The 26,810-nt window shown below is 55.5% G+C and overlaps 1 protein-coding gene across 3 annotated transcripts in view; it reads right to left on the minus strand.

Annotated features, from left to right (window-relative positions):
- Positions 1-214: 214 nt before the first annotated feature.
- RFTN1 (raftlin, lipid raft linker 1) overlaps positions 215-26,810 on the minus strand; it is a 215,905-nt gene continuing 189,309 nt past the window's right edge. For all 3 annotated transcript variants that reach the window (XM_055135488.1, XM_055135487.1, XM_055135486.1), the window contains exons 8-10: positions 7,891-7,994; positions 5,611-5,692; positions 215-1,521 (exon numbers count right to left, since the gene is read on the minus strand). In XM_055135488.1, coding sequence (XP_054991463.1) covers positions 1,168-1,521; positions 5,611-5,692; positions 7,891-7,994 — 540 coding nt within the window. In that variant the 3' untranslated portion in view covers positions 215-1,167. The remainder of the gene's footprint in view (positions 1,522-5,610; positions 5,693-7,890; positions 7,995-26,810) is intronic.

Below are 26,810 nucleotides of genomic sequence, written 5' to 3' on the forward strand. Positions count from 1 at the left end.
CAGGCTATGAGTGTACTTGGACATGGCCTCCCTTCAGAAGCCCCCCGCCCCCACCTCCCGCCTGGACTACTAAATCACGATGAACTTTCATTCTCCCAGCTTAGGCTGCCAGGAGTTAGAAACTTACCAGAAAAAAAAAAAATTGGATGAAGGAACGGGGTCAGGTTCCTTGGGTGAGGACCCCCTTGTGATACAGTAAACACTCAGGACGCACTGAACTCATAGATGATTTATTGCTTTAAGTAACTAAACAAGAGAAGAGACGGGCTGTTGTTTTGGTCTAGAAGACAATCGATTCTCTCGCCGGGGTTTGCCAGGTGCATCTACTTAAAGCCGTAACAATACTTTCCGGACCATCGAAAACACGTGAGGGCATTACATGGGCGACAACTTGGCCGATGGCACATGGACTAAAATAGCACACAATGACTGGGTCTCCCCGACAGCTGGGTCACCCCCCCACAAAAAACGACAGAAAAACATGGGTTCCTATGATGTGTTCATATGTGCTGAATACAAAACGTTTAAAAACTTTTTTGGCATTAAGACTAACACAATACTTTCTCGGACATTCTGCAGATAAGCAGGTGCACAGACAGAATTACCTCTTCCCGATGATCAGCAAGTATCTAGGGGGAACGCTCTGAGAAAAGCCAAAGGTGGGCGCTCTCCTCCCCCCTCCCCTCCCCTCCCCCCCATGTCACGTTCTTCGCCAAAGCAGCAGGGTCTGAGGGGTCTCTGTGGAGAAGGGCAGCTTGGAGGGGGGGCTTTGGCGGGCGGAAACCGGCCGGAGCGGGAGCCAACGACCAATCGCCTTGGCTTGTAGCCTGGCAAGCCCACGGATTGGCCCCACATGCTCCCCCCCTCCGCCCCCCAGGGGTGGAAACAGGCACTGGTTGGTCCAAACCCTTCCCTGGGCGGGGCCAGGCCGGCCTCCAGGCCTGAGGTCCCAGGGGAATCATCCCACGTCTCTGCATCCTGACACCGGGGCACCGCGACACATGTGGATGGATGTGGCCGACCAACACAGTGAGGGATCCGGTCAGCGCACAAGGAGAGTCGAAGCCAAGCCAAAGGGGAGCACACGACATTCAGGGCAACCTGCACCCCCGCCGGCTGTGGGGGCCGGGGCCCCGGGGGGCGAGGGGGGCTGCCTATTCCAAAGGCTCAGTTGTCGATTTCGGGACTGGGCTCCACAGCCGCGTCCTCCAGGCCACCCTCCGGGGCTTCCTCTCCAGGCTCGGGGCCTGAGTGGCCCGCTGGGCCGTTCTGCACGGCCCTGTCCCCCGGGCCCCCCTTTTCTCCCGGGCCCTCCCCCGCGTGGCCCCTCAGCTCCTCGGCGGCGCCGTCCTCCCGCGGCGGGCCTGCCACGCAGTTTCCCACGCCCTCGGCTTTGGAAAACGGCTCCTCGAGATTCTTCTCGTTCTCCTCGGCTGGCCGCTTGTCCCTGGCGCGGCTCTTGCCTTTGGACTTGCGCATCTGCCGGCTGTGCATCTCGTCCCGGGAGAACCGCCACTGAAACTAGAAATCAGAGCGGGCGGGGATTAATACACACAGCCCACCCGTGAGCCCTGAATGTTTGCTGGCAGCACCCTCCCCAGCCCCCCCAACACCCTCCCAGCGCGCCCCCCCCCCCACCCCGTCATCTCAAACCGAGACCCAAGGGGGCAAGCAAGGCTGCAGCCGGCCCCGGGCGGTTGTGTGGCACGGGTGAATCTCAGAGCTCTGCATGGGGAAGGGAATTTCTTTCTTTCAACTGACCTCGAACCCAGGCCTGGAAAAGGAGGTTCTGAAGTCTAAGACTCTGGAGCAGCAGGGTGAAAATAGAACCCGATGTTCGCCCTTCCCAAGTGTTCGGCTATTCACTTCCCTTCCCCGGCAGGTGTAGACACCCCAGGTGTGGTCTGACACCCTCTCATGGTTGAGCCACAGGGCCCAGATATGGGGGTGAGGGGCTGCCCCATGGGGGCTGATGGCTCCACATCTCAGCAAGGTCACACTCCTTCCCTCGGGGCCCTGATGACCAGGTGGGCACCATGGCCGCCTCCTTGTCCCAGCCCAGAGCTACTCCAGACGGGTTTGCCCCCCCAGCCCTCTTGCCCAGTCCTTACCCCATAGCACTTCCCAAGCTGTGAGGTGCTCCCCTTGTGCATGCTCCACACAAATGCCCTGCCCAGGCTGAAGCCAGAACCGAGTGCTTCCCACCTGACAGGAAAGCCCACTGCGACTCAGCCTGTCTGGTCATGATGCCACCAGAACTGTGCATAAAGGCAGAAGGATTCAGAGCACCAACAGACTATATCCACAGTCTCTCGAATGTGCCAGTGCTCACAAGCAATGCACTCTAGCATCCAGGAACTATTCTGGGCTGCCTCCCACGCTAGCATCCAGGGACCATTCAGACTGCATCTATTCACTATATGGTCACTGTCACTGTCACCCTGTTGTTTGTTGATTTACTCGAGCAGGCACCAGTAACGCAAGCTCCCCATGGAGTATTCATAGCCCAAATACAGTAAAAGATATATACATGCCTCTCGGAGAACCTGGCAAGCTACCGAGAGTATCCTGCCCGCACGGCAGAGCCTGGCAAGCTACCCATGGCGTATTCGATATACCAAGAACAGTAACAACAGGTCTCATTCCCTTGACCCTGAAAGAGCCTCCAATCGTTGGGAAAGACGAGTAAGGAGAGGCTATTAAAATCTCTGGGCTGAGTGTAATAGAGATGTTACTGGTGTCCACACTATATGGTATTTTTTTAAAAAGTATATTGCATTAAATTTTTTTTCTAACTGGATCTTGTGATAGTAATAATCGTGTCTTAGCTTGAATAGGCCTGTTTTTAAAATATCATAGTGGTAAATGAAATGTGTGTGGGGTCTGCAGGTAGGCCTGGACGGGCCCCAAACTGGCCAGCTCAGGCCTGGTGAGAGGTTCTCAGAGGTATCTATGTGACAGACCCCCTCCTGCCCCGAGTTCCCCCCCACCCCGTTTCACCCTGCTGGGCTCCTGGAAAGCAAGGACTCTGCATTTTTTGGGGGAGGGTCACAGCTGGCGATGCCCAGGGGTTAGTCCTTGCTGTGCTTGGGGGACCATATGGAATGCTGGGAATCGAACCCGGGTCAGCCCCGTGCAAGGCAAATGCCCTACCCACTGTACTATCACTCCAGCCCTGACTGCATTTTTTATTGTTTGAGGGGGCCCTTCACAGGCAGGCAGTGGGAGGTGTGGGGATCACGGGGTGCTGGGGATTAAACACGAGGCTTCTTACACACAGAGGGACCCCTTGGGCCACATCCCTGGCCTCGAGACTTCAGTGCAGGATCTTGGTCACTGGGCAGCGATGCACAGCAAAGGTGGCCAGATGTAGTGCACTGTGCGGCCCGGGCCCGTCTATGCTGAGGAGGACGGTACTGGCTCAGGGATCACAGTCTGAGCCTGCAAAGCACCCGGGCGGGGCTGGGGGCTTGAGTATCAGCAGAGGAAACCCCTGCGCCCAGCTCAGCTTGGCCCTGGGCGTCCTGCATCTCCTCCCCCCCTTCAACCCTCACCAGGGCCAGGGCCCCTGGGATGCAGATTTCCCTGTAAACCAGCTACATCCAGTCTTGACTGTGTATGACTTACAGGGCAGCCTCCGTAGCCCCTCTCTTTCCTCTAGTTCATCTGACTGTCAGGCTGCAGCAACGCATCCAAACAAGAGGTGTCACTGGACTGCGTTCTCTGACAGCAGCAGGTCACTGCAGTTACAACCTGCTTCAGCACCCCAAAAACCTGAGTGATAGCACAGCGGGTAGGGCATGTGGCCGAGCCGGATTCAATCTCCAGCATCCCACATGGTCCTCCAAGCACAGCCAGGAGTAATTCCTGAGTGCAGAGCCAGGAGTAACCCTGAGCATCGTCGGTGTGACCCAAAAAGCAAAAAGCCAAAAGAAAAAAAAGGAAAGCCTGTGTTGTTTACAGATCTGGGCTCATATGTATTCTACCAGATATACGGGGCGGGGGGGGGGAATCAAATCATTAAAATCAAATTAAAGTTCTATGCAATTTAAAAAACAAACAACTGCCCCCCCCAAAAAAAATCCCCCAACAAAAAACAAAAGTCTGTGTTGCTCAGGGGTAAACTGCATTTCCGATCTCAAGGCTTAGAAAAAAGGAGGTGTGGGGCTGGAGAGAGAGTTCCCTGGCAGGGGCTGGCCTCGCAAGCTGCTGAGTCAGGTTCCATTCCCAGCACCCCGTCTGGTTCCCCAGCAGCCCACCAGGAGTGACACCGCCACCCCCAGTGACACCACCACCCCCCGCCGCCCGGAGCACAGAGCCAGGAGTGAAACATGAGCACAGCTTGGTGTGGCCCCAAATAAAGCACAACAAAAAAGGGGGGTGTTTGAACAAGTTGCGGAGGGGCAGGGAGGCAGCACCTGGAGAGGACCGGCCCCAAGGCAGGGTGCCCCAAGCTCTGTGTCACCCCCACAGTGAAAGCTGTGGGACGGCCCCCGCTCTGACGCAGTACCAGAGAGCCCGGGTACCTCGTGAGGCCACCCAGAGCAGTGTGGCGGGGAGCTTCCCCAAGCGGGGCATCTGTGTCCCCCGGGAGTCACTCCGCTCTAAGTGACAGTGGCCAGTCCATCCTCTGGCCAGTGGCCGCCAGCTCCCAGTGGCTGATGATGGCCTCAGTGCTGTCACCTGTCTCATCAGCACTGTGGAGCTCAGAGGTGGGCCTTCCTCTGCACGCCGAGCCCGCTGGCCCTAGGACACCATGTCCTTGGCATCCTCCCTGCCAGCCTCGTCCGGCTCTGCCTCCTGGTGAGGGGCCGCTCCAGTCAAATCCCCTCTGGGGTGGCCTGCGGATCCAGAGACCGCATCAGGACCATGTGGGGAAGGTGTTGGTGGGCGGGGAGCCTGGCCTCAGCCACCAAGGGGGCCCCGGGTCTACCTCTGGCAGGATTACTGAGAAGCAGGTGAACCCCAATAGGAAAGGCATCCACTGATGGCTGGGAGTTGGGGTGAAGCTTCTGCACCACCCGGGGGATGGGGGAGACATCCTGAGAAATGGTCACTCTCATTTTGGTTTTTGTTTGTTTGTTTGTTTTGGGGGGGTCGTGCCTGGTCATGTTCAGGGGTTAGTCCTGGCTCTGTGCTCAGGAATCACTCCTGGCGGTGCTCAGGGGACCATATAGAATGCTGGGAATTGAACCTGGGTTGGCCGCGTGCAAGGTAACTGCCTCCCGCTTGTGCTACTGCTCCAGCCCCACAGTCACGGTCTCTTATGGTCACTGTGTGAAGCACCCCCGGATACCCTCTCCTGTCCCGCTCATCCACAATCACCCAAAAGGGTCTGGCAGCGTCTTTCTGCCAAGTACCCCCAGTGCTGGTGTGGCAAAGTCAGGTTCAAGCTCACCAGGAGACCCGGGAGATGTGAGCAGAGCCTGGGCTGGCATTGGGGCCTCCTTACCTGTTAGCCAGAGTCCCCAACCAAGCCCCCCTCCCCTGCTCTGGCGTGCAGTGCCTCCCTGGCCCCTGCCGGTAGCCTCGGTTGGGGTTCAGGGGCGCTGGGCTGGGGAGCCCCTGGGCCAGGTCCCGAGACGGAGGGGGCAGGCAGGGCCCACTCACCTTCGACTCCTTCTTCTTCAGCTTCTGAGGTAGACACGGTCTCTGGAGGAAGACGATCTGCTTGGTGGAGACGCTGCCCTCCCTGCGGGCACACAGCGGAGAGTGAGCCCGTTCTTCCACACTCCCCTCCGGGGGCTCCCCCACCTCCAGGCCATCCGCCCCTTGCTGCCAGGGCCCCTGGGAAGCCGCTTCCTGGCTGCCAACTCAGCTCCCCAGAGAGGAGGAACTAGCCAGCCCCCTGGCTCAATGACGGGGAGCCGTGGTCCTGGGGTGGGGGGGTGGGATCGAAGTTCCAGGGTGGGCAGAGGAGACCTGGGGGGGGGTGAGTCCAGCCCAGTGTCCTCAGCCCCAGGCCGAGCCCCCCACAGAGCAGCAGGCCACAGCTGGAGGGCGCAGGGCCAGGTCTGGCAGTGCCAGAGGGGGGGTGCCCAGGAGCACCCCAAGGGCGGTGACCGTGCCTTTCTCCCCAAAGGAAGGTTGCCCCCACCCAGATGCAGCTCGGGAGATGACCGCCACCTTTAATTGTCCTTTGCTGAGGCTACAGGACCATCCACAGGGCTCTGAAGCAGAGAGAGGGGGGACCTCAAACTTTCCAAGCTGGCTCTGAGGGCAACTGGGACCTTCTTATATGTAACGGCTCTTGCTGCTTCCTGCCTGGCTTCAAAGAATGTGCCCTGCCCCCCCGCACCCCCCCTGGGCCCCCAGTCAGGCATGAATCAGCGCTTCTGCATGGGGGCGCATGAAACACTCCAGGGCCTTCCACTCCCGTATGGGGGCGCATAAATGCTCTAGGGGTGTTCAAAGGATTATTTCTCCAGTGCGGACACCCCAAACACACCTTTCTGAGTCAGCTGGGGCGCCCCTCAAATCCATCCTCATGGTTCTCATCCTTAGGGGGGTGACAGGGTCCCCTGGGACCCTCAGAAACGGACTCACAGAAGCCCTATATGACTCAGCTGAGGGGACAGCTAGCCTGTGGCAGGTATGGAGGTGGGGTGGCCTTCAGCCCACACACCTGCATTGTCCTGTGCCCATGGCAGCTTCCAGTAGCACAATGGTAGCAGACTGATGCCTGCAGGCTCTCGGCCCCTGAGTCTGGTGTTAGGAGGGGCTTAAGGTGGGGGCCCAGGAAAGGCACCTACTGTTACCTTCATCCTCCACCCTTGGTCTGTGCTCGGGGCAGTTCTACCCTGCTGCATGGGCGAGGGGCACTGAGGGCCATGGGAGGCGACATCCCTAGGGGTTAGCCAGGAGGCTGCCTGGTGGAAGAGGCAAGACTGATGCTCCTCGTGTCCTGCTGCTTCCTGGCTATGCAGCCTCAGGCTCGAGGAGTCTTCATACCTCAGGGGTAAAACGGGGCTCCTCTATGCCACAGCCCTGCAGGAGGGTGGGGGTTAGAGGCCTCATTTAGACAGCAAAGCCCCCTGCACAGATGGAAGGGGCCAGCTGTAGGGACGGAAGGAAGGAGGCGGTGAGCGGTGAGCCTGAAGCTCAAGTGCCACGAGCTGAGCCGTTTTGTGAGGCCAGTCCATGATCGTGGGCAAGTCCAACAGCCTCTGTAGCCGTGAAACAGGCTTCGTGACAAAGTTCCTATTTTCAGATCAGCAGGGCCCATGTCCCTCAGCCTGGCAGGCCCTGTTCCTGGTTGCTGAGGCTGTGGTAGCCCCCAGAACCCTCCCCCAACTCTGTGACCTGAGTTAAGGAGAGGACTGGGGCTGGGGGGAGGATCAAAAAAAATGGGATTTTGCATATGAAATGTCTACTGAGCTGGACACCGGGAGGAGGAGTTGCCTATTCTTTTGTGGCACCAAGAGCACATGGGTGACCGGCTGGGTATAATGGGGCAGGGCCTGGGCGCCTTGAGTGGGAAGGGGAGGACCAGGCTCTCTCTAATGGGGGTGCAGGGCGGTTAAGAACCGGAAATCACGGGCCGGGATGATGCCTCGGAGGGCGGGAGCCTGAGCCTGGCTCCCGGAAGCTGGGTTGGATCCCTGGTACCACGTGGTTGTGGGGGCCCAAGCATCAACGGGGTGAGGGGCGGGAGAGCGCAGTGCTGCGTCACCCGCCCCCAGCACAGAGCCCTCTGGGAGAAGCGGGGGCCCGGGGCCCTGCGGGGGGGAGGCTCGCCAACAGAAATCAAAAGCCTGAAACCCAAGCCCGCTCCCAGGCTTTTTCCAGGGGTCACGGGTGAGAGACGAGGGCCCGGCACAGAGAGCGTGCTCGGCTCTCTCGTCGGAAGGGTGGGCCACAGCGCGGCCACCGCAGCGCCCTGCCGGGTACCTGGTGGTCCTGAGCACCGGTGTGGGCAGCACGCAGGTGAGCTGCCAGCCGTACGCCGCCAGCGAGTTCAGCAGGGGCACGTAGTCAGTCTGCACCTCCACACCCTGGGGGGAAAAAGGCTGTTGTGAGAGCCGCCGGCCTCACCCCACGACTCAGCAGCTCCGCTTTGCAGCGGGGAGTGTGTGTGTGTGTGTGTGTGTGTGTGTGGTTGCAGTCTGCAGGCCCGGCTCCCACCCAGCCCTTCCCGGGCCTGACGCAGGCCGAGTCCCCGCCAGGAATCCCAGGCAAGGCGCGGATCTGTGAATTTTTGAGTTCCACCAGAGAGGCTTAGTCGTCTCGTGTCAGAGACGCTTTTGGGGCACCGGACAACCTCACTGTCCTGGGGGCTTAGATGACATCTGACAAATGAGCAAGTCCTCTGCCCCTCGAAGCATGCAGCAGTAGCATACACCCCCAATACCCGCATACACCCCCCAATACCCGCATACACCCCCCTAATACCTGCATACCCCCCATACCCACATACACCCCCCAGTACCCGCATACACCACATACCTCAATACCTGCATACATCACACACCTACCCAATACCTACATACACCACATACCCCAACACCCATATACACCACCACCCCCAATACCCACATACACCACACACCTCAATACCCACATACACCCCCAATACCCACGTATACCACACACTTACCCAATACCCGCATACACCACACACCCCAGTACCCACATATACCACATACCTACCCAATAACTGCATACACCCCCAGTACTCACATACACCACACACTCATCCCAATACCTGCATACCTCACACCCTCTAATACCCACATACACACCCAATACCCATATACACCACACTCACACCTCAATACCCACATACACCCCCCATACTCACATATATCCCCATACCTGCAATCCATACCCTGCTAATACCCATGTATACCACACACACCCTAAAACCCACATACATCACATACATACCACCTACATACCATACAAACCTCACACACATACACCCCACATACACAAGACACATACACACAACACCTACATGCACAGACGTACCACACGCAACACATAACCCTCTACACATACTACAGACACCATATACGCAACACAAAAATTCCACACACATACCACACAACTATACATACCACACACTACATATAAACCACAGAAACATCATACATGTCACACACACACACTGCATACAGACACCACATACACAGGGATACCAGACACACAAAACACACATTCCACATATATACACTACATGCATATGACACATAGGCATACCATACACATATCACACACGTGTACATGCCACATGGACACATACACGGACACATACTGCACACAGACATTGCATACATACCCCCCCCCCCCCCGCTTTCCTATCCCAACTGTCCCTCCAGACACATGCACCCTCATCTGTCATCTGCCGTGGCTGCAGCCTGCCACGGTGGTCTCTGACCCACCTGTGTTTCCTTCTCGGTGGGAGTGGGGGGGACCAACACTGGCCTTTATCTAAAATCAGTCCTGCTCCCACCGAGGGGCCCCCAGTGAGGCAGTTTCGAGGCCCTTCTCAGGATTCTAGGCCCCGGGGCCCCTGCAGCCCTGCACACGCAGCTCCCCTCTGTCCCAGGCCTGTCACTGACTCCCAACCCCAGGCACGCCCTCGGCAGCGGGTGTCCCTGGAGATGCAGAAGGGCCCAGCCCAGGGGGCTGCTCCTGCAGCACCAGCAGTGTGGACACATGGACACCCGCTGGACAGGGCCTGCTGGCCACAGAGTGGAGGCCACAGGCCGCGTGGTCAAGGCAGGCTGCCGGGGCCCCTGGGGTGGCCCACCTGGGAGTGTGACATTCCCGGAGAAGCCCAGGGGCCCCCCACACGCACAGATCAGGAGCCGGAGGGAAGAAGTGCCTGAGGAGGGGGACTTAGACGGCGGGGACCAGCGGGGACCAGCGGGGCCTGGGACAGCAGAGGGCACCCAGCCTGGCGACTGTGTCTTTGCAGCCCCAGTAGGTGACTTGCCTGGTTCCCGCTATGAGCATGAACCAATCTGAAAGGATAAACCCTACATCGATGTAGGATGGCATTGGGTTTATCCGTTCACAATCTTTCCCTCCCTCAGCGGTTCTCAGAGGGATGGGGGCCTTGCCTAGGACACGGGCCAGACAGGCATGGTTGCCCGAGAACCCCCAGCAGAAGCCCTGGGGTGGGGCTGGAAAGCTGATTTAAGGAGCCCCTGGTCCGGCCTGCAAAGAACAACGAGGCCAGCTCAGACATGCCATTATAGCCGCCCATGCTGGCCCAGGGAATTGCGGGGAAGAAGGATGTGGTGGGGGGGGGTGTTGGGGGGGAGAGAGAAAGAGAGAGAGAGAGAGAGAGAGAGAGAGAGAGAGAGAGAGAGAGAGAGAGAGAGAGAGAGAGCTTTTTCTGCCCCCATCCCAAAGCCCCATCTCAGGCCAATGGAGGCAGCTGGTGGCCCGGCAGTCCCTCTGACACATGGGTCCTATTTCCAGATCAGCAGAGCCTCTGTCCGTCAGTCTGGTCGGTCCTGTCCCGGCATGGTTGCAGAGGTTGCTGCTGGCTTCGGCCTGCAGCCTGAGTTAAAGAGAGGACTGCGGGGGTGGGGTAGGGGGGAAGATGGGGGGCGGGGAGGGACAGCCCCCTCCCCAGCTTGGCGAGGTTATGATTACTTGGGTCTATCAAGAATAACCTTCCCACTTTATCAGGAGCGGGGACAATCCCGCCACAATCAGACAGTAGCCATGGCAACCAGGACAAGCTTTGGCGCCTGACAAAGCCCCGAGAGGCGGAATGCAGTCCTTTTATTGGTGGCTGTGCCAGGGGGTTCTCCGCAGGCACCCGGAGACTCAAGACAATGGCCGACCCCCACCGCAGCCTGACCTGCCGCTCAGACAGGCGCCCCCCCTCCCTCCCCGCCCTGCGCACTTTCTGTATTTCATTTTGTCACTCGGGGAGAGTGACAGCGGGATGGACTTGCCACCCCCCCGCTCCGGGCAGGGGATGTCAGCCTGAGGGGTCAGAAGCATCCAGACTCAAAGGCAAAGGGAAAAACACAACAACAAAACGCGGGAGAGCCCAGTGCAGCCTCCAAGCGTTAATGTGGGGGCTGTCACAGGGAAAGCAGGTGGGGCGAGGTGTCACGCTCTGCCAGGCCCTCCGCCCCCACCCTCCGGGCAGGCCTTGATTTAATTACTGCTGAAAGTGGTTTTCCATAAGCATCTATCAAAGCCTGTTTGCATATTATCAATAGTCTGGAGCAGGCATTTCTGGAACATGCCATGAGCCCCGTGCAGGCAGGCGGCGGCGGGCGGCAGAGGTGGGGAAGGCTTTCAAGTCCATTAGTGGAGGGAGGAGGTGGGGTGTCTGTCCGCGTGGCAGGCCCCCTTTCATCTGCCTTTCTGGGCCTCTCCAGCCAGGAGCGGAGCACAAACAGCACTCCAAAGCCAGCCTGCTTATCAAACAGAAAAGCCGCGCTGGCGAGGAGAAGGAGCAACAATTTTTTAATTAACTCTCCACTCTCCTGTGTGGCTTCATAATCTCCCATCACACCTGGAGCGGTAGGAAAAAAAAAATTTTTTTTTTTTTAAAAGGAGCATGTATGTCCTGTGGTGGTCCACACCGCCCCCCGCCCCCTGCAACTTGTGTCAAAGGAACTCATTTGTATTTACGGCTCTTTTTTTTGCCTTTGTTCCCTTCTCATTTCTCCGCTGGCTGCAAATCAGCGAGAGCCACGGGACACGCCGCACAACCTTCCCGTACCCTCCAGAACGCGGCGTTCGGAAATGCATGGGTCTAGTGATTGCTTCTGAAAGAGCCTGGGTGTGGGATGGGAAGGAGGCGGCAGCGGCGGCGGCATGGAGAGAGGGGGCCCCCCAAATGTCACCTTGCCCTCCTTCCTTCTCTAGCTGTGCGGGAGCATCCTGCAGAAGGACAACTTCTAAAGAAAGAACTTCGCTCTTTATTTGCGACTGTAGGTCAAGACGGGGAATTGAGCGATTGCTAAGTGTGGGGGTGGGTGGTGGGTGGGGTGGGGTGGGGGTCTTCGGCTTTGGGGAGGTCTCTGGCCCTGAAACGGGGGACTCGGGTCTGTCTCTGCTTCCCTGCCTTGCCAGTGCAGCTCGCCTGGTCCGTCACCTTGCAGAGAGAACGAGCACCCTTACCCAGCACGAGCTTTTTAGGAAAATGCTTCTGGTTTCTGGGCCAGGAGACGGTCAGCGGAGAAGGTACATGCTAGGCCGAACCGGGCTGGCTTTCTACACCACAGGCTCCCGAGCACTGTCGAGAGGGTACTAAGCACCATCGGGTGGTTCCCAGCATCACGAGGCTGGCAAAGAGCCACATCTTGGACCCCAGAATTATTATTGTTATTTTTTGGCTGGGGGGTGGTGAGGGAGGTGGGAACAGCATACTGGTCGTGACCCAAGGGGCACACCTGGAGGGCTTGAGAGACTATGTGGTGCCAAGATTCAAACCATTGTCCAGGCTGCATGTATGGCAAGTGCCTAACCTCTGTACTACCTTGGTGGCCCTTGGCCCTAGGCTGAACTGCTAGTTGGCTGAGTATCACTAGCTGTGGCCCCAGTGTCCCAAGCATTGCTCCAGAGTCTCCCCACCCAAGCTAAATAAACAAACAACAACAACAAAAATAACTTCTGATATCATAAAACTGCTGTCAAGATGCCAATCGTCACCCCCTTCCCAAGAGTCATGCCTGCAAGGCCCGTGCTCTCCCACTGTGCCGTCTCCCTGGCCCCTACACGGCTGTTGATTACCCATTTGAACTCTCTTTGGGGTTCCTACATTAGTAATAAAGGCTGAATGCTTCCATAAACATTTCTAAGTTCTCCCTCAGTTATCATTTAATGAAACCCAAAGTCAGGACTAGTGTAATTATAACAATGGTGCCTACTTAGGACTTACTATAATGTGATTTATTAAAGAAAAACACAAAAATTGGCAACTGCAATATTCCCTCTGATTCCATGGTTCCACAGTGCCCTGCATCCAACCACTGATCAGAAGTTGGTACTCGTAGTTAGCTCTATAGTGGCTGAGACTGCAGCAGGTTTGCAAAGACTTCTTTCACGTCCTTCTTGAAAACCAACAGCACCCGCAACTACTGACATAGCATTTGTATTGCACGAAGTGTTATGAAGTAGCTCAGAGATGATTTAAAGTATATGGGGGGATAAGCACAGGTTACATGCGAATACTGTACCACTTTATAAAAGAGACTTGTTGGGGCTGAAGAAACAGTGCAGTGGGTAGGTCACCTGTTTTCCATGTGACCAACCTGTGTTCAATCTCCAGAAAACCATATGCTCCTCCAATCCCTATTAGGAGTGATTTTTTGTTTGTTGTTTGTTTGTTTGTTTTTGCTGTTTGGGTCACATCCGGCAATGCACAGGGGTTACTCCTGGCTCTGCACTCAGGAATTACTCCTGGCAGTTCTCAGGGCACCATATGGGATGCGGGGGATTGAACCCAGGTTGGCCGAGTGCAAAGCAAACGCCCTACCTGCTGTGCCATCACTCTAGCCCCCAGGAGTGATTTCTGAATGCAGAGACAGGGGTAGGCTGTGAGCAGAGCCAGGTGTGACCACCCAAAAAAACAAGCAACAACTCCCCACCCCCCAAAAAACCCCAAACAAACTCCAGAACAAAACCCAAAAATAAAAGAGACTTGAGTCTCTCCAGAGTAGGTATCCTTGGGACTTCTGGAGGCAATCGCCAGATATCCAGGGACTAGTTCCTTGCTCTGTGCTGGGTTAAATGACGCATTGCAACAAGGCATCTTCTTCACACAATCCTTTCCTCTTCCTGGAGTTAATGGTGATTTCAATTGTTTCTTTTTCCATCTTCCTGGCTGCACATCATGCAGCCACCACTAATTTATTCCATATGTTCCACCACCTCTACTTTATGCCCATGACTAAGTATCCCATGTATTCAAATCCATTTCCACATTTATGTTTTTCTCCACTGGACACATTTTCCCCACCCAAATTCTCCTTCCTCTGCTCTCTAGGGCTGGTGCTTTTATTTTTTCCTGGCTTGGTATCCGCTGTTTTGCTGGAGTCCATCCTCTAGTTGCTCCCTAGAAAGTTATTTGAATCCTGTGCTTCTGAGGTGTCTATCTTCATCCTTAACTAACATTTGATTAATGTAGTCTGGGCTTACACGCACTTCTTATTAAGAAGTATTGAAGTATTGAGGCCAGAGAGCTAATACAGGGGTGAAGGTGGCTGCCTTACATGGAGCTGACCCAAGTTCAATTCCTGGTACCATATGGTTCCCCAAGCACCGCCAGGTACAACCCTGATGATCTCTGGGCACCAGTGGTTGACTGAGAATCACCAAGAGGGGCCCTTGGCCTTCCTGAGCACTTCTTAGAAGGTTTCCTCTCAAAAAATTTCCAAAAAATAGCCCTACTAGCTTTTAGACATGGGCACTGCCATTTTAGTATTTATTCTGATTAAAAATACGCAGAACATACCCTTTAGTGCTGCTTTGTAAGATCTGAAGATATTTTTCTTCTCTCCAAATTCCAGAATTTCACTGTGTGTCTTGTGGGTTGTTTCAGGGCTACTCACTAGAAGACTGTAAAATATGAGAGTTCTTCTTCCATATTGAAATGGGTTCTCTTTTTGCTCAGTGCTTATTTTTCTTTGTCTCCACTTACTCTCTTTGGGCCAGAGAGACAATGCAACAGGTAGGGTGCTCGCTTTGCATGGCGGAGAACTGGGTTTGACCCCTGGCACCCTGTTTACTCTCTTCTTTCTTTTTTTAACCCCTGAACCTTCTACTAGTCTAAAAGGTAGCACTGTAGCACTGTCGTCCCATTGTTCATCGATTTGCTCAAGTGGGCATCAGTAACGTCTCCATTGTGAGACTTGCTACTGTTTTTGGCATATTCAATGTGCCACAGGTAGCTTGCCAGGCTCTGCCGTGTGGGCGGGATACTCTCGGTAGCTTGCTGGGCTCTCCGAGAGGGACGGAGGAATCGAACCCGGGTTGGCCACGTGCAAGGCAAACGCCCTACCCGCTGTGATATCCCTCCAGTCCTAGTCTAAAAGGTAGGATTGATATTTTGGTTTTCTTGTCTACCCCCATTTTCTCATTCTGTCTTTTTATTTCACTCTCCTGTGGGAGCCCTGTATTTCCCGGTTTTCTTAGTATGCATGCATGGTTTCTGCTGCCCTATTTTTAAGGCCCCCAGAGCTATTTCCTATCTCTAGATTGTTTCTTTTTTTATCGCATCTTATTTTTGCTTCATGAATCATATATCTCCTCTCTTTATTTGTGGTGGTTTCCTCTGATTCCAGCTATTGGGCTCAGTGAGGCAGAATGGGGAGCTCCATGTCTCCTCACAGTATAGAAGGAGTTACATGTTCTGGAACGTTTCTGCCCCAGGTGACTAAATCCAGAGCCCTAAATCTCAGGGGACATTGAGGATTTGGTTCCCGCAGCCTCTGATCATAATATCTTTGTAACCAAAGACTAAACCTCAGTGTGTGTGTGTGTGTGTGTATGTGTGTGTGTGTGTCTGTGTGTCTGTGTCTGTGCGTGTCTGTGTCTGTGTCTGTGTGTGTCTGTGTGTGTTTGCACACATGTGTTTCTGTTTGACACTTAGCATTTGGTTTAATCTCCATCATTAACTTGTGAACTCAGAACTCAGGGCTGAGGTGTCTTGAACTCACCCCTGGCCAAAGCGTACTTAACAGGGGAGCACCATCACCGTCCTGAGCACAGGAACTCAGACAACACTTCTAGGCGATACCTGCAGCCATTTTAAATAGCAAAGTCACCCAAGATAAAAAAGGTGTAAAACTGGGGAAATTTCTGGCTCTAAGGACTCTGAGAAAGATGCTTGTGTGCAGGACAGAAGCGGAAATGAGAGGGTAACGTGTCCGCATTGGCCGGGCAAGCATTTGAGTCTGGGAGAGTCACACTCTGTTTGCTCAGCATCTGCCCGTAAGAGACGGAAAACACAAGAGCGTTGACTGGGGAATTACAAAAAATTTTAGCAAGTAGAATCCATAAATAATGGGGATTGATTCTATCATCCATCAATTGATCCGTCTATTGATGCAACCTATTCATCATTTCTTTAGCATCACTTCACTGGTTTTTTTTTCAGAAGATAGAAGAAACGAATGCCTGGGTCCAACCTTCCACTTTTAATTTATTTTAATTCTCACAGGGCAGACTAGAAGTCCTTTCAAAATAACTCGGAATCTCAAAGCCATAAAGTAAAAATTATAAATTCGGGGGTCAGAGCGATAGTACAGAGGGTAGGGCATATGCAGCTGACATGAGCTCAATCCCTGGCATCTTATTTGGTCCCCTGAGCACTGCCAGGAGTGATCCCTGAGTGTAGAGTCAGGAGTAAGCGCTAAGCACCCCTCAATGTGGCTCCCAAACCACTCACACACACACACACACACACACACACACACACACACACACACACACATAACAAATTTGGTGACCAAAAAAAAAAAAATCCTTCTGCATGACAAAAGACAAATTCGATCATCAAAAGATAAATGACACAGAGGACAGTATTTGTAAAGGACTTCCTAAAACTTGACGAGAAAACTGCACAGTGACCCGAATGATAAAATGGATAAGGGAAGGAAAAGAGTCACAGAAAAGGAAATTCCAATGGCCATTAAGCACATGGAAAGAAAGGCCAAATAGCACAATAAAAAAAGAAAAAAAAACGGCAAATTAAAAGTGCTACCGTATTTTCACAGATCATACGGGAAAAAACCCAAGTCTGACAGCTGCTTGTTGCCAGGCTCCGGGCTGCAAGCATGCTCAATCAGGAAAAGCAGAAGGCCATCCTGCTTCAACCTCGCAGAGAAGGACTTGACAGTATCTCTCGAAATTACAAATACGTTTACCCTCTGACCCAGCGTCCTCACTGCTGGGAACTGGTCCTCTATGTTAAACATGACAAATGCACAAAGTTACTCCCGGGAGGGCCTGCTGGCACCGGCCCAGCTCTGAAGACCACCCAAGTATCCATGACTGTGGGCTGCTTGAGTGGGTTGTGTTTCATCCACCCCGTGGGCCCCGGAGACTTGGCCTGCCAGGTAAGGGGGACAGGGAGGGAAGGACTTAAGACTCGCCGTGGGTGGGCAGCCTGTGCTATTGTCCAGGAGGCAGGAAATGGTCTGAGATGAGAACTGCCCTCACATGAGGCCCCCATGCACTTCCTGGAGCCTTAGCCTGGGCTGCCTTTCTTGGTGAAGAGGACTGAGCGGACGGGATGGCATTAGGAGCTTGAGATGGGCTCGCCATCTTCAGAGAGGTCTTAGAAGACAGTGGCAGGAGGGGCAGTGCGAGCTGACACACTTCTCCCCCATGCCCCCCCCACCTTTTTTTTTTCCTGGTGTGTGATGCCAGAGGTAGAACCTCTCACATAACACAGACATGTGCCCAACCATGTGAGATGTGGCCTGGCCGTCAGAGAAGTGAGGATGGAGGCAGGTTCGGTGACATGGCCTGGACTCTACAAGTGGGCAAAGCAAGGGGCAGACCCTCTCGTGAAGTCTGGGGAAATGGAGCCCTGAGGGCCTGAGCACACGCTTTGCAAGCAGGAGGCCTGGGTCCAACCCCCAGCTCGGCCTGATCCCCTAAACACCAAACAAGCCCAACACACGCAAAAAAAAAAAAAAAAGCAGGCAGCTCGGTGAACAGCTGCACTCTACTTCCTCGAGATCCATTCTGGCCGCCAGGCCTCCAGAACTGGACCAGGATACACTCGGTGTTGTTTTAACACCTGGACGCTGGCACGTACCCATTGCTGACTCACATCGTGAGTGGTTTAGTGAATACAAATGGCCACGCCCTGTGGCTTCAGCCACCTTTCGAGCCATCTGTCAGTCACAGCGGCACCTGGAAACCAGCGCACAGTGGCAAGTCGGGGAGAGGTTAGGACGAAGGCAGAGAGCTGGAGATGCTGCCCACGCAGCAGAGACAAAACTCCAGGAGGTGTGGGGCTGCCTGGGGTCGGGCTCTGCCGCGAGAGGGGGTCTGTGGGCCGGAGTCAGCGGAGCGGGGTGGAAATCACTGCCCAGGCAGGGCCCGGCCCAGGGTGGGAAGCAGAAAGAAGGAAGCCCGCAGCCAGGCCTCCTGTGCGGCCAGTTCTGGGGAGAGTGAGATCCTGGGCCTTCAGGGAGCCCAGGAGAATCGGGGCAGAGGGAGCGAGCTGGGTGCGAGGACAGGTCATGCACGCAGGCTCCAGGCTGCTCCCGGGCTAGCTTTGACTCGGGCCGGGCCACCATCCCAGGTCCAAGTCACGCTGTGTGTCTTGCAAAGGTCTCTCCCATGTTGGAGAGACAGAACAGTCCATCTGTGCTTAGCAAAGGCCAGGTGGACACTGAGCCACACGGGCAGGTAGGGTGGATGTGGTTTGGGTGGGAGGCCGGAACGGTCCAAGGCCCTGGGCTCCACCCTGGTGGTCACACTATTGGAGAGTCAGTGAGTCCATCAGGGTTCTAAGGGGCCAGGCGACATGGACAGAGCTGTTGGCTGCAGTGTGGCCCCAGCTGCAGAGGAGATGCGGGAGGGGGAGCACGAAGTGCCCCCCACCCCCGTGGAAGGTTCCAGAACCACTTTCCCCTCTTGTCTCCGGGCCAAACTCCTGCGAGGCCCTGGGAAGCCTGCCTGAGGCGCCACCCGCACCCCCAGGCCTCTCACAGGATGGGGGACCCTCGCCTCCGTGAGTGCAGGCGAAGGCAGCGAGATTTTGTTTTCCTCTTTGTTTTACACACAATGCCCCAGAAAAACATTTTGCTGATATGTAATTAGGCCAACATAATAGAGTCTAAGAAAGCCGTCGGTCTCATTTTAGACAACTTTGGCTTTCACGGTGTTCAGAGAGAATACGTTAAAAGGGAAAAAAAAATCCACACACACAAAAAGCTTAGTGCTCAGATGTAGTAAAAAAAAAAAAGGGGGGGGGCCGATGGCGGGAAAGGAAGACTCTTTCCTCACCCCCGCTGCTCAATTCACATCTTCGCCCGATTTTCTCTCGCAGGCGAGCGCGGCAGCAGCCGCCGCAGCCCTCAGAGAGCCCGGCCCGATAATGAGAGTAACCGCTATTATTACTGGAGACGCGTTATTTGCAAAAGTGGCCTCAATTATTACCTCCCTGCCTCCCGGCCTCTTTACACAGACTCTGCAGCTCCGCCCATGGAGGTCCGGTCTCTTTCCAGGTCTCCCGCCTGCTGTGGGCTGCTTGTGGTTGTAGCAGAACCTTCTGGAAGTTCCCTCAAGGGGCCCTGCGGCGCCCAACTGTTCTCACGTGCCCTCTCGATTGCACGCTCTTAGGCTCACCTGTGGGATGATGGCAGACCAGTGCCCCAACCAAGTAGCCGACAGGTGACGGGTGCCACTGTCAGAGCAGCCCCCATGGACGCATCCAAAGCTCAGGTGCGGAGCCAGAGAAAGAACAGAGGGGTCCTGCACCTGGGGTCATCCCCAGCACCGCCAGGGGGCACTGCTGAGCACAGAGCCAGGAACAGGCCCTGATCACTGCAGCGTGAGCCCAGCCCAAGGGGCATGGCCCCACCCACAGAACCACACAAATGACTCACGCCCAGCCTGGCCCCGGTGAGCTTTAACCCTGACCCATGGGGGTGGGCTTCCTTCTAGGCGGGAGGCTAAAACATGATTCACCTGCGAGGAAGAGGTAAATGGCATGTCAGGGAGGAAAAAAAAAATCACTGTGAAGGTCCCTACTCTGGCTGAGGGACGCAACGTTACTGCACCACTGGACCCACTCAGTGTCACCCCCTCCTTCCCCATCCACCGTGCTGGCACCCCCAGCCAACCCTCCAGCTGACCCCGTTTCCTCCACGCCAGACCCACCGGGACCTCCCTTGACACCCGGGGGCCCTGGAGTCTCCAGGGCGAGGCCCTTCCTTGAGGCCCAGCACTGCCGCCCACGTGCCCCGGGAGGGCGAGATAACCGCCCAACTCCAGGGCCGACGGCCTGGCCGAGACGCTGCCCCGGCTGTTCCCCAAGCCCAGCGCGTGCCAAGCTGGCAGGGCCCCAAGGCTGCATGTGCAAGATAACGCGCTCCTGGATGGGGCAGGAGCCGGCGGGGTGGCACGGCCAGGCCGCGGCGCCAGTGCGCGCACCCGGGCACATGCGCAGAGACGACCACACAGTGGCCAGAACGAGGGCCGCGGAGGAGCCTGGATGATGCTGGGGGACACGGTGGGGGCTGGGGGGGCGGAGGGTGAGACCGGACACTGCAAGGTTTCGCTGGCACTGGCTGGGACAGACAGAAGGGAAGGGCGGCTGCGAGCGCAGGAGGGAAGCAGTGATTAATGCTGTGTTGACTGTTAGTCACGGCCCCATCCTGCCTGCTCACTGGTGGGGGGGGTGTTCGTGGGGGGTTTCTGATGCTGGCGCTTTTGCACAAGCAGGGGACGCAGGGTAGGGCGAAGGCTAGAGGTGAGCCCCGGGGTGGAAACAGTTTGTGGCTGACAATTAAGCAAGATTCCTTTTCTCCAGCTGGGGAATCTGCCACCAGCCTGGATGTGTGAGAGGAAATTTAGACTTGCCGGGCAGGGGATGTGATTCCCCACGTTCTTACTCTTCAGATAATTTCCCGTCAATGAGGTCTGGTTCTTAACCATTCCATCGCGCCCAGTTCCCTGCTTCCTCCCGCCCATCTCATCTAGTCCTTAGGGAAAAAAAAACGAGGGAAAAAAAAGAGCCTTCCTGGGGTAGAAGAGCTAGTCCAGGGGTTAAGGTGCTTGCCTTGCACACGAGCGGCGCAGGGTTGATCCCTGACACCCCACATGGTCCCGAGCCCCACCAGGAGTGATCTCTGAGTGCAGAGTAAGCCCCAAGCACTGCCCGGTGTGGCCCCCAAACTAAACAAGTAAAGGGTAACTGCACACGGCATTGCGGGTGGACCTGGGGTTCCTTGTTACCATGGTAACTGCCACTCTCATCCACCCACCACCCTTTCCCCCAGGGTCCAAGGATGTGGCACAATCCCTCGGTGTCTCCTCTCAGGACCCCATTCCTGTTAAGTGCACTTCCAGTTGGGCCCTGGGGGTGCTGGTACCTCCACAGGAAAACCCAACCCTCAGACCTGCACCCCCCACCCCGTGATACCTTCCAGGAAGTCAAAGGAGAGGACGGGAGGGGTGACAGGATCTCCGCAGGAGAAGACAGATCAACACAGGGTGTTGGCTGGACACTCCTACTTTGTCACAGCCCGGGCCTCTGGAGCATTTGGAAGGGGGCAGCAGAGAGAGCACTGACCCGTATTAAACGCTCTTTCATTAGAACTGATGTCAAATCAAGCATCCTCCTTTCTCCATCATTGATTTTTTTTTAAACTTAAGTGCAATTGATTTTTTTTTAATACTTAAATGTATCCCATTACATTTTATTGGACTGGTTTTGATCCAAGATTTATAAACTAATACATAATGAGATTCGAAGGGGTTTAAGAAGTCAGAAACCTATTCAAAAGAGAATCTAGATTAAGTTATTTTCAAGGAATCCTGTTTTGCATCCCCCCTTTCTTTTAAAAAAAATTAAGTGGTGGGATATTTTCTACAAACATCAGCTGAAGTTCAATTTAGAAACCTCACAGTCCCCTGCACAGATTTGAAAAAGGCAGCTCTGGTTTACAGGGGTGTCGGTAACTTGCCCACAAACTCACCTAGACTCAAAGACATCCTTGAATGGCTCCCGTCACTCACTACTTTCTCCCTCTCTTTTTTTTCTTTTTGGGTCACACCTGGCAATGCACAGGGGTTACTCCTGGCTCTGCACTCAGGAATCACCCCTGGCGGTGCTCAGGGGACCATATGGGATGCTGGGAATCGAACCCGGGTCGGCCGCTTGACCCTCCACCCATGCCTGCTTTTGCTGGTTTTGCAGAGCCCAGGAACATCCATGTTCTTCAGACCCAGAGGACAACCCAGCAGGGTGCATGGCCTCCCAGCTTTGGGGGACCTCCAGGCCCCGGCCCCTTCTAGATTCTCTACAAACACCAATGGAAAAGGTGGAACACAGGACAAGGCCCAGGCTGGCAGCGCTGGGCCCGTAAGCAAAGGCCTTCTCCAAATCAACTCTCCTTCCCAGGGCGCCCTCTCCACCCCACCTGAGGCCCTGGGTTTTGTTCAGTTTGACGCAAAGTCTTTAGTGTGGGCCACTTCAAACAGAGCATATGGCAGGGAGTGGGCCCGGGTCTCCCCTAAGCACAAAGACAGCCCAGCCCCCAGAGGCAGCAGGCTCCTGCTGAAAGCTCCTGAAGAAGCATTCGTTCTGTCCTTGCCTATGTCCCAGACTCTGGGCATCCACAAGGCTCTCATAAGGGACTCCTGGCGGGCCCGAGGAGGAGGAGTACGTGCCATCCTGAGGAGCAGCCTGTAAGGAACAAGAACCTCTGTCCCTCAGCTCCAAGGAAGCGAGCAATGATCCATGAGCTCAGGAGGGAGGGGATCTTGCCACTGGGCCTGCGCAGGAAACAGCGTGCACCCAGCCTGCAGGAGCGGAAATGGAAATAGAGGACCTGGTCCAGGCCCTTGGCATCTGTGAATGACAGGAACTGTGAGATGATGATGGGCGGTGGGTGGGAGAGAGGTGTGCGGGAGAGACAGAGAGAGAGAGACAGGAGGGAGGGAAACAGGAAGAGAAGGAGGGAGGGAGAGAGAGAGAGAAAGAAAGGGAGGGAGGGAAATAGGCAGAGGAGGGAGAGAGAAGAGAGAGTGAGAGACTGGAGGAGGGACAGGGACTGAGACGGGGACAGGTCCCAGGATCTGTTGGAATCAAGTGGAATCAAGTCTTTCTTATTACAATGAGGATTACTGCCTCATTCTTGCCGAGGTGGGGCTTGCACAGATTAATTAATTTTTTTTTGCTTTTTGAGTCGCACCTGGCGATGCACAGGGGAAGCTTCTGGCTCTTCACTCAGGAATTACTCCTGGGGGTGCTCAGGAGACCATATGGGATGCTGGGAATTGAACCCGGGTTGGCGGCATGCAAGGCAAACACCCTACCCGCACTGATTGTTTTAAGGTCCAGGACTTTCCCATCGTCCCTGGAAGTCAGGTGCTACTTGGTCCCCAGAGGTCTTCATCAGCTTTACAAAGTTCCCGGTGAGTTTGGGGTGTCCCACCATATCCCAGGCAGACTGACATCAAGGAGGAGACTGTGGGGGGGAGGTGGGGGGTGTGAATGGCTGCTCTACTTCCTCCAGCTACAGAAATGGATCCTTCCTGCCCAGTCTCCATCCATCACTGCCATGCAGTGAAACATACCAGGAAATCCACAGACAGTTGCTGAAGAATTTTGGGCCCTACCCGAGGGTGCTCAGGGGCTACTGCTGGCTCAGTGTTCAGGAATGACCTGGTGTACTTGGGGAACCCTAAGAAGTGCCAGGGATATGAACCAGGGTTGGCCACATGCAAGGCACTAGATATATGTCCCTGAGACAGGTGTGTGTGTGTGTGTATGTGTGTGTGTGTGTGTGTGTGTGTGTATGTGTCCTGAATAATTTTTTTTGGGGGGGGGAAGTGTCATCAGCAATGCTGGGGACCTAACTCATGGTCTGGTGCATGTCCCCCACTGATTTACTTCTCAGGCCCCGCTAACAAAGTTCTGAACTGCCTAAGCTTTGGACGTGAAGTGAGTTATATACTCAGTACAACTGTGCTTGTGGGAAGGAACTAAAGTGCAGATGGAGACCAGAGCCAGGCTCTCTCTCCAGCATCCTTCTCTCCTACCAGTTCCCGTCCTCTCTGGCCTCTGGAGCGCCCCCTGCTGCCAACAAGCTGCTTCTGCCCCCAACCCCAGCAGAGCCCCTACCTGACTCAGCCCAGGGGGCCCTGCCATAGGGGCCCAGAGACCCTCCACTTGGGGGATTCCGGGAAAGGTTCTATTTGCTCACAAAAGGGCCCGGTCAGCAAAGGGTCACAGAGGTCCCTTCCTTCTGCAGACGTTGTCGTGTCCACGGGCATGTCTAGGGCTGTTTCAGCCCCTGCAGGATGAATATGTCCAGGGCAGAGTCAGATCTGAAGGGCTAACACGGGGAGGGTCAGACCTGGGAAAGGGACGCGCCCCGATTGTGTCCTCAGGTGCCCAGGAAGCTGACCTGCCTGCTGGGGGCGGGGGGGGGGGGCGGTAAGGAGCCTGGTTCTCCCAGCCTGGACTCCTGCCTCTGCTCTGAGGACATGTGATAGCATTTCAACATGTAATTTACACGTCTGTGGACAACACACATGATGGTGAGACAGAGAGAGGGCAGCCTCCCAACTGTGAAACACGCCCTGGGACGCAGTAGCCAAGGAGCTGGAGGCTAAGGAGGCCCAACCCTGCGCCCTGTCCCTGGGAGCCACTGTCGGAGCCACAGGGGAACCCCAGGGGCGGGTGAAAGCAACGGAAGTGGGCGCTGGTCCCTCAGATCTGGGTGACCCCACCCCCACGACAGGTGCAGGGCTGGCGGGAGCAGGAAATGATCTCGAGGTGACATCGTGGGAGGCAGGTATTCGTCTGGCCGATCCTTTCCCAGGACACATCACTCGGGGAAGCCTTTCCAGGCAGGGGAACCGCGGGTCTGGCCTCCAAGGCTGTGACCTCAGAACCCAAACAAAGGACCCGGACACCTTGGCAATGCAAAAAAAACAAAATGCCAGATGGGTCTTAAAAAGCAACTAGCTCCCTTGGGGAGAGCAGAAGGTGGGGACTTCAGGAACCAGAGAAATGGAGGCTGAGGGAGTGGCAGCGCCTCCAGTGACCACGCCTCGCGGGGGTGGTCCCAGAGCTGCTGCAGGCAGACCAGAGCACACTCGGTCAGTGCTCAGGAGAGTGTGTCCTGCCGCAGAGCAAGCTGATGGCCAGGACGCCAGCCTCGTCTCATGCCAGCACACAGTGAGGCCGGCGGCCTCCAGAGACCTGTCATCATCCCCGGGAGTCGTAACTGAGATGACTGAAACCCACAGTGAGTGCAAAGGACATTACCTCGAGATAAACTCCGCAAAGTTTTGTCACGGTGGGGGTAGGGGGAAGGGAGAGAGAGAGACAGAGACAGAGAGACAGAGAGAGAGACAGAGCGACAGAGAGAGACAGAGAGAGACAGAGGGAGAGGGAACTGGGAACAAGAAAAGGGAAAAATGGAAAAGCATGTCAAGAGGAATCTGCAATCAGATGTCCACCATTCTGAACACAATCTGAGCCTGGACACGGTACCGCATGCCCTGGGTGCAGAGCAGTTGAGAGAGGTGAGGTGGAATTCAACCACTAGCTCCCCAACTTCAAAATGAGTGGGCAGAGCTGGGGTGAGAGGAGGACAGGGGTCAAGGTGATTGCCTTGCATGCAGCTGACCCCAGTCTGACTCCTGGCACCCACCTGGTCCCCAGGACCCCCCAGCAGGCGTGATAACTGCACAGAGCCAGGAGCAGCCCCAAGTGCCACTGGATGTGGCACAACCCACCTCCCTTCGCACAGAAATGTGTCTAATGACATCCCTGTGAAAGTAGACTCTGTAAGCCAGGACTGGCTCGGGGGCTCCGTCGCTGGCCTTTCCTGTCCCCCCACCAGCCTCTACACCAGCTCCATCCACTCCAAGTGCTGCTAGGCCTCAGTGCTCCTTTATGGCGGCGCCTGGAGGAGGACAGGCCCTCTCTCCTTGTTGATGCAGTTCCCCATCCTTTGGAAGAACTACCTACCCCTTTCACACTAGACAGCATGCTCAGAGTCAACGAAATTCCTGCTGCAAATCCCCCACCGTCCTCTGACTCACAACGGCCTTTCATTGTAGGCCCGAAGTTTCCAACCGAGTCGGACTCAATGATTTGCCTTTGACGCTCCACACTCCCCCCGGAGCCCAACTTCCTCAGCCTCTTTTTGGAGTAAGATCAAGGCGGCAGGCCGAGGGTCTTCCTAAGTGCCGACAGCAGCTCAAAGCAAGTGGCAATCCCCTTCGAGGGCCCCGGCCTGGCACTCGGAACTGTTCCATGGCATCGCTTTTCATTCTCATCAGCTTTGAGAGGGTCTTGCCAGTGTCCCCATTTAGACGAAGTAGAAACGCAAGTGTACTTTCCGCCACTTAGCTCGGCATCCAGGAATCCAAGCACTAGGATGTGCATGCGTGCGTGCGTGTGTGCATGCATGCGTGTGCTTGTGTGTGTGTGTGCATATGTGTGCATGCATTTGTAAGTGAGGCTGGGTGGAGCCACACATCTGCACAGGACTATGATGCAACAATGCACAGGTGACACACAGGTGACACGCACAGGAAGGGAGAAGGGAGAAGGGAGAAGTCCACTCCATCGGGGAGAAGAGACACGTGGTCAAGACAAGCTCAACTCTTACCCCAGAACCCACCCTAGCCTGGGAGCCAGCACTGCCCAGTCCTGGGATCGCCCAGGCCAGCTCTGCCCCAGAGGAGGAGATGGGGAAGAGCAAGGCGCTGGCTCCACGGGTGGAAATGGCCAGGCTGGACAGATGCTGCCAGGTCTGTGGGGAAAGCGGGGGGCGGGGGGGGCTCTGGGCCCAGTTGGCTTCACGGGGCCTTTTCAAAGAGCAGAGCAGTGGGCAGACCTGTCCTGGACGGGACACGGCTGTGTATGCGAGGGTCCCTGCGGGGAGGGATTGTCCAAGTAGGTCGACTAGGACACTCTAGTCAGGAAATAGAGCCTGCATATCTGGGTTTTAAAAAAGCTCTCCAGATAACTATGGCTCAAGCTCCACTCTGAGAAACGGGTCCATCCTGGGTATGAGCTCAAAGGCCTTGAACCCAATTCAGGAATCACTTGCTGGGTGTCTTGGCTGCAGATATACCAGACCAGAGTCAGAGTGAAGGGAAGAGAGTGGATAAATAAATAA

This window comes from Sorex araneus, chromosome 4 (assembly GCF_027595985.1).
Source record: "Sorex araneus isolate mSorAra2 chromosome 4, mSorAra2.pri, whole genome shotgun sequence".
Taxonomy (NCBI): Eukaryota; Metazoa; Chordata; class Mammalia; order Eulipotyphla; family Soricidae; genus Sorex; species Sorex araneus.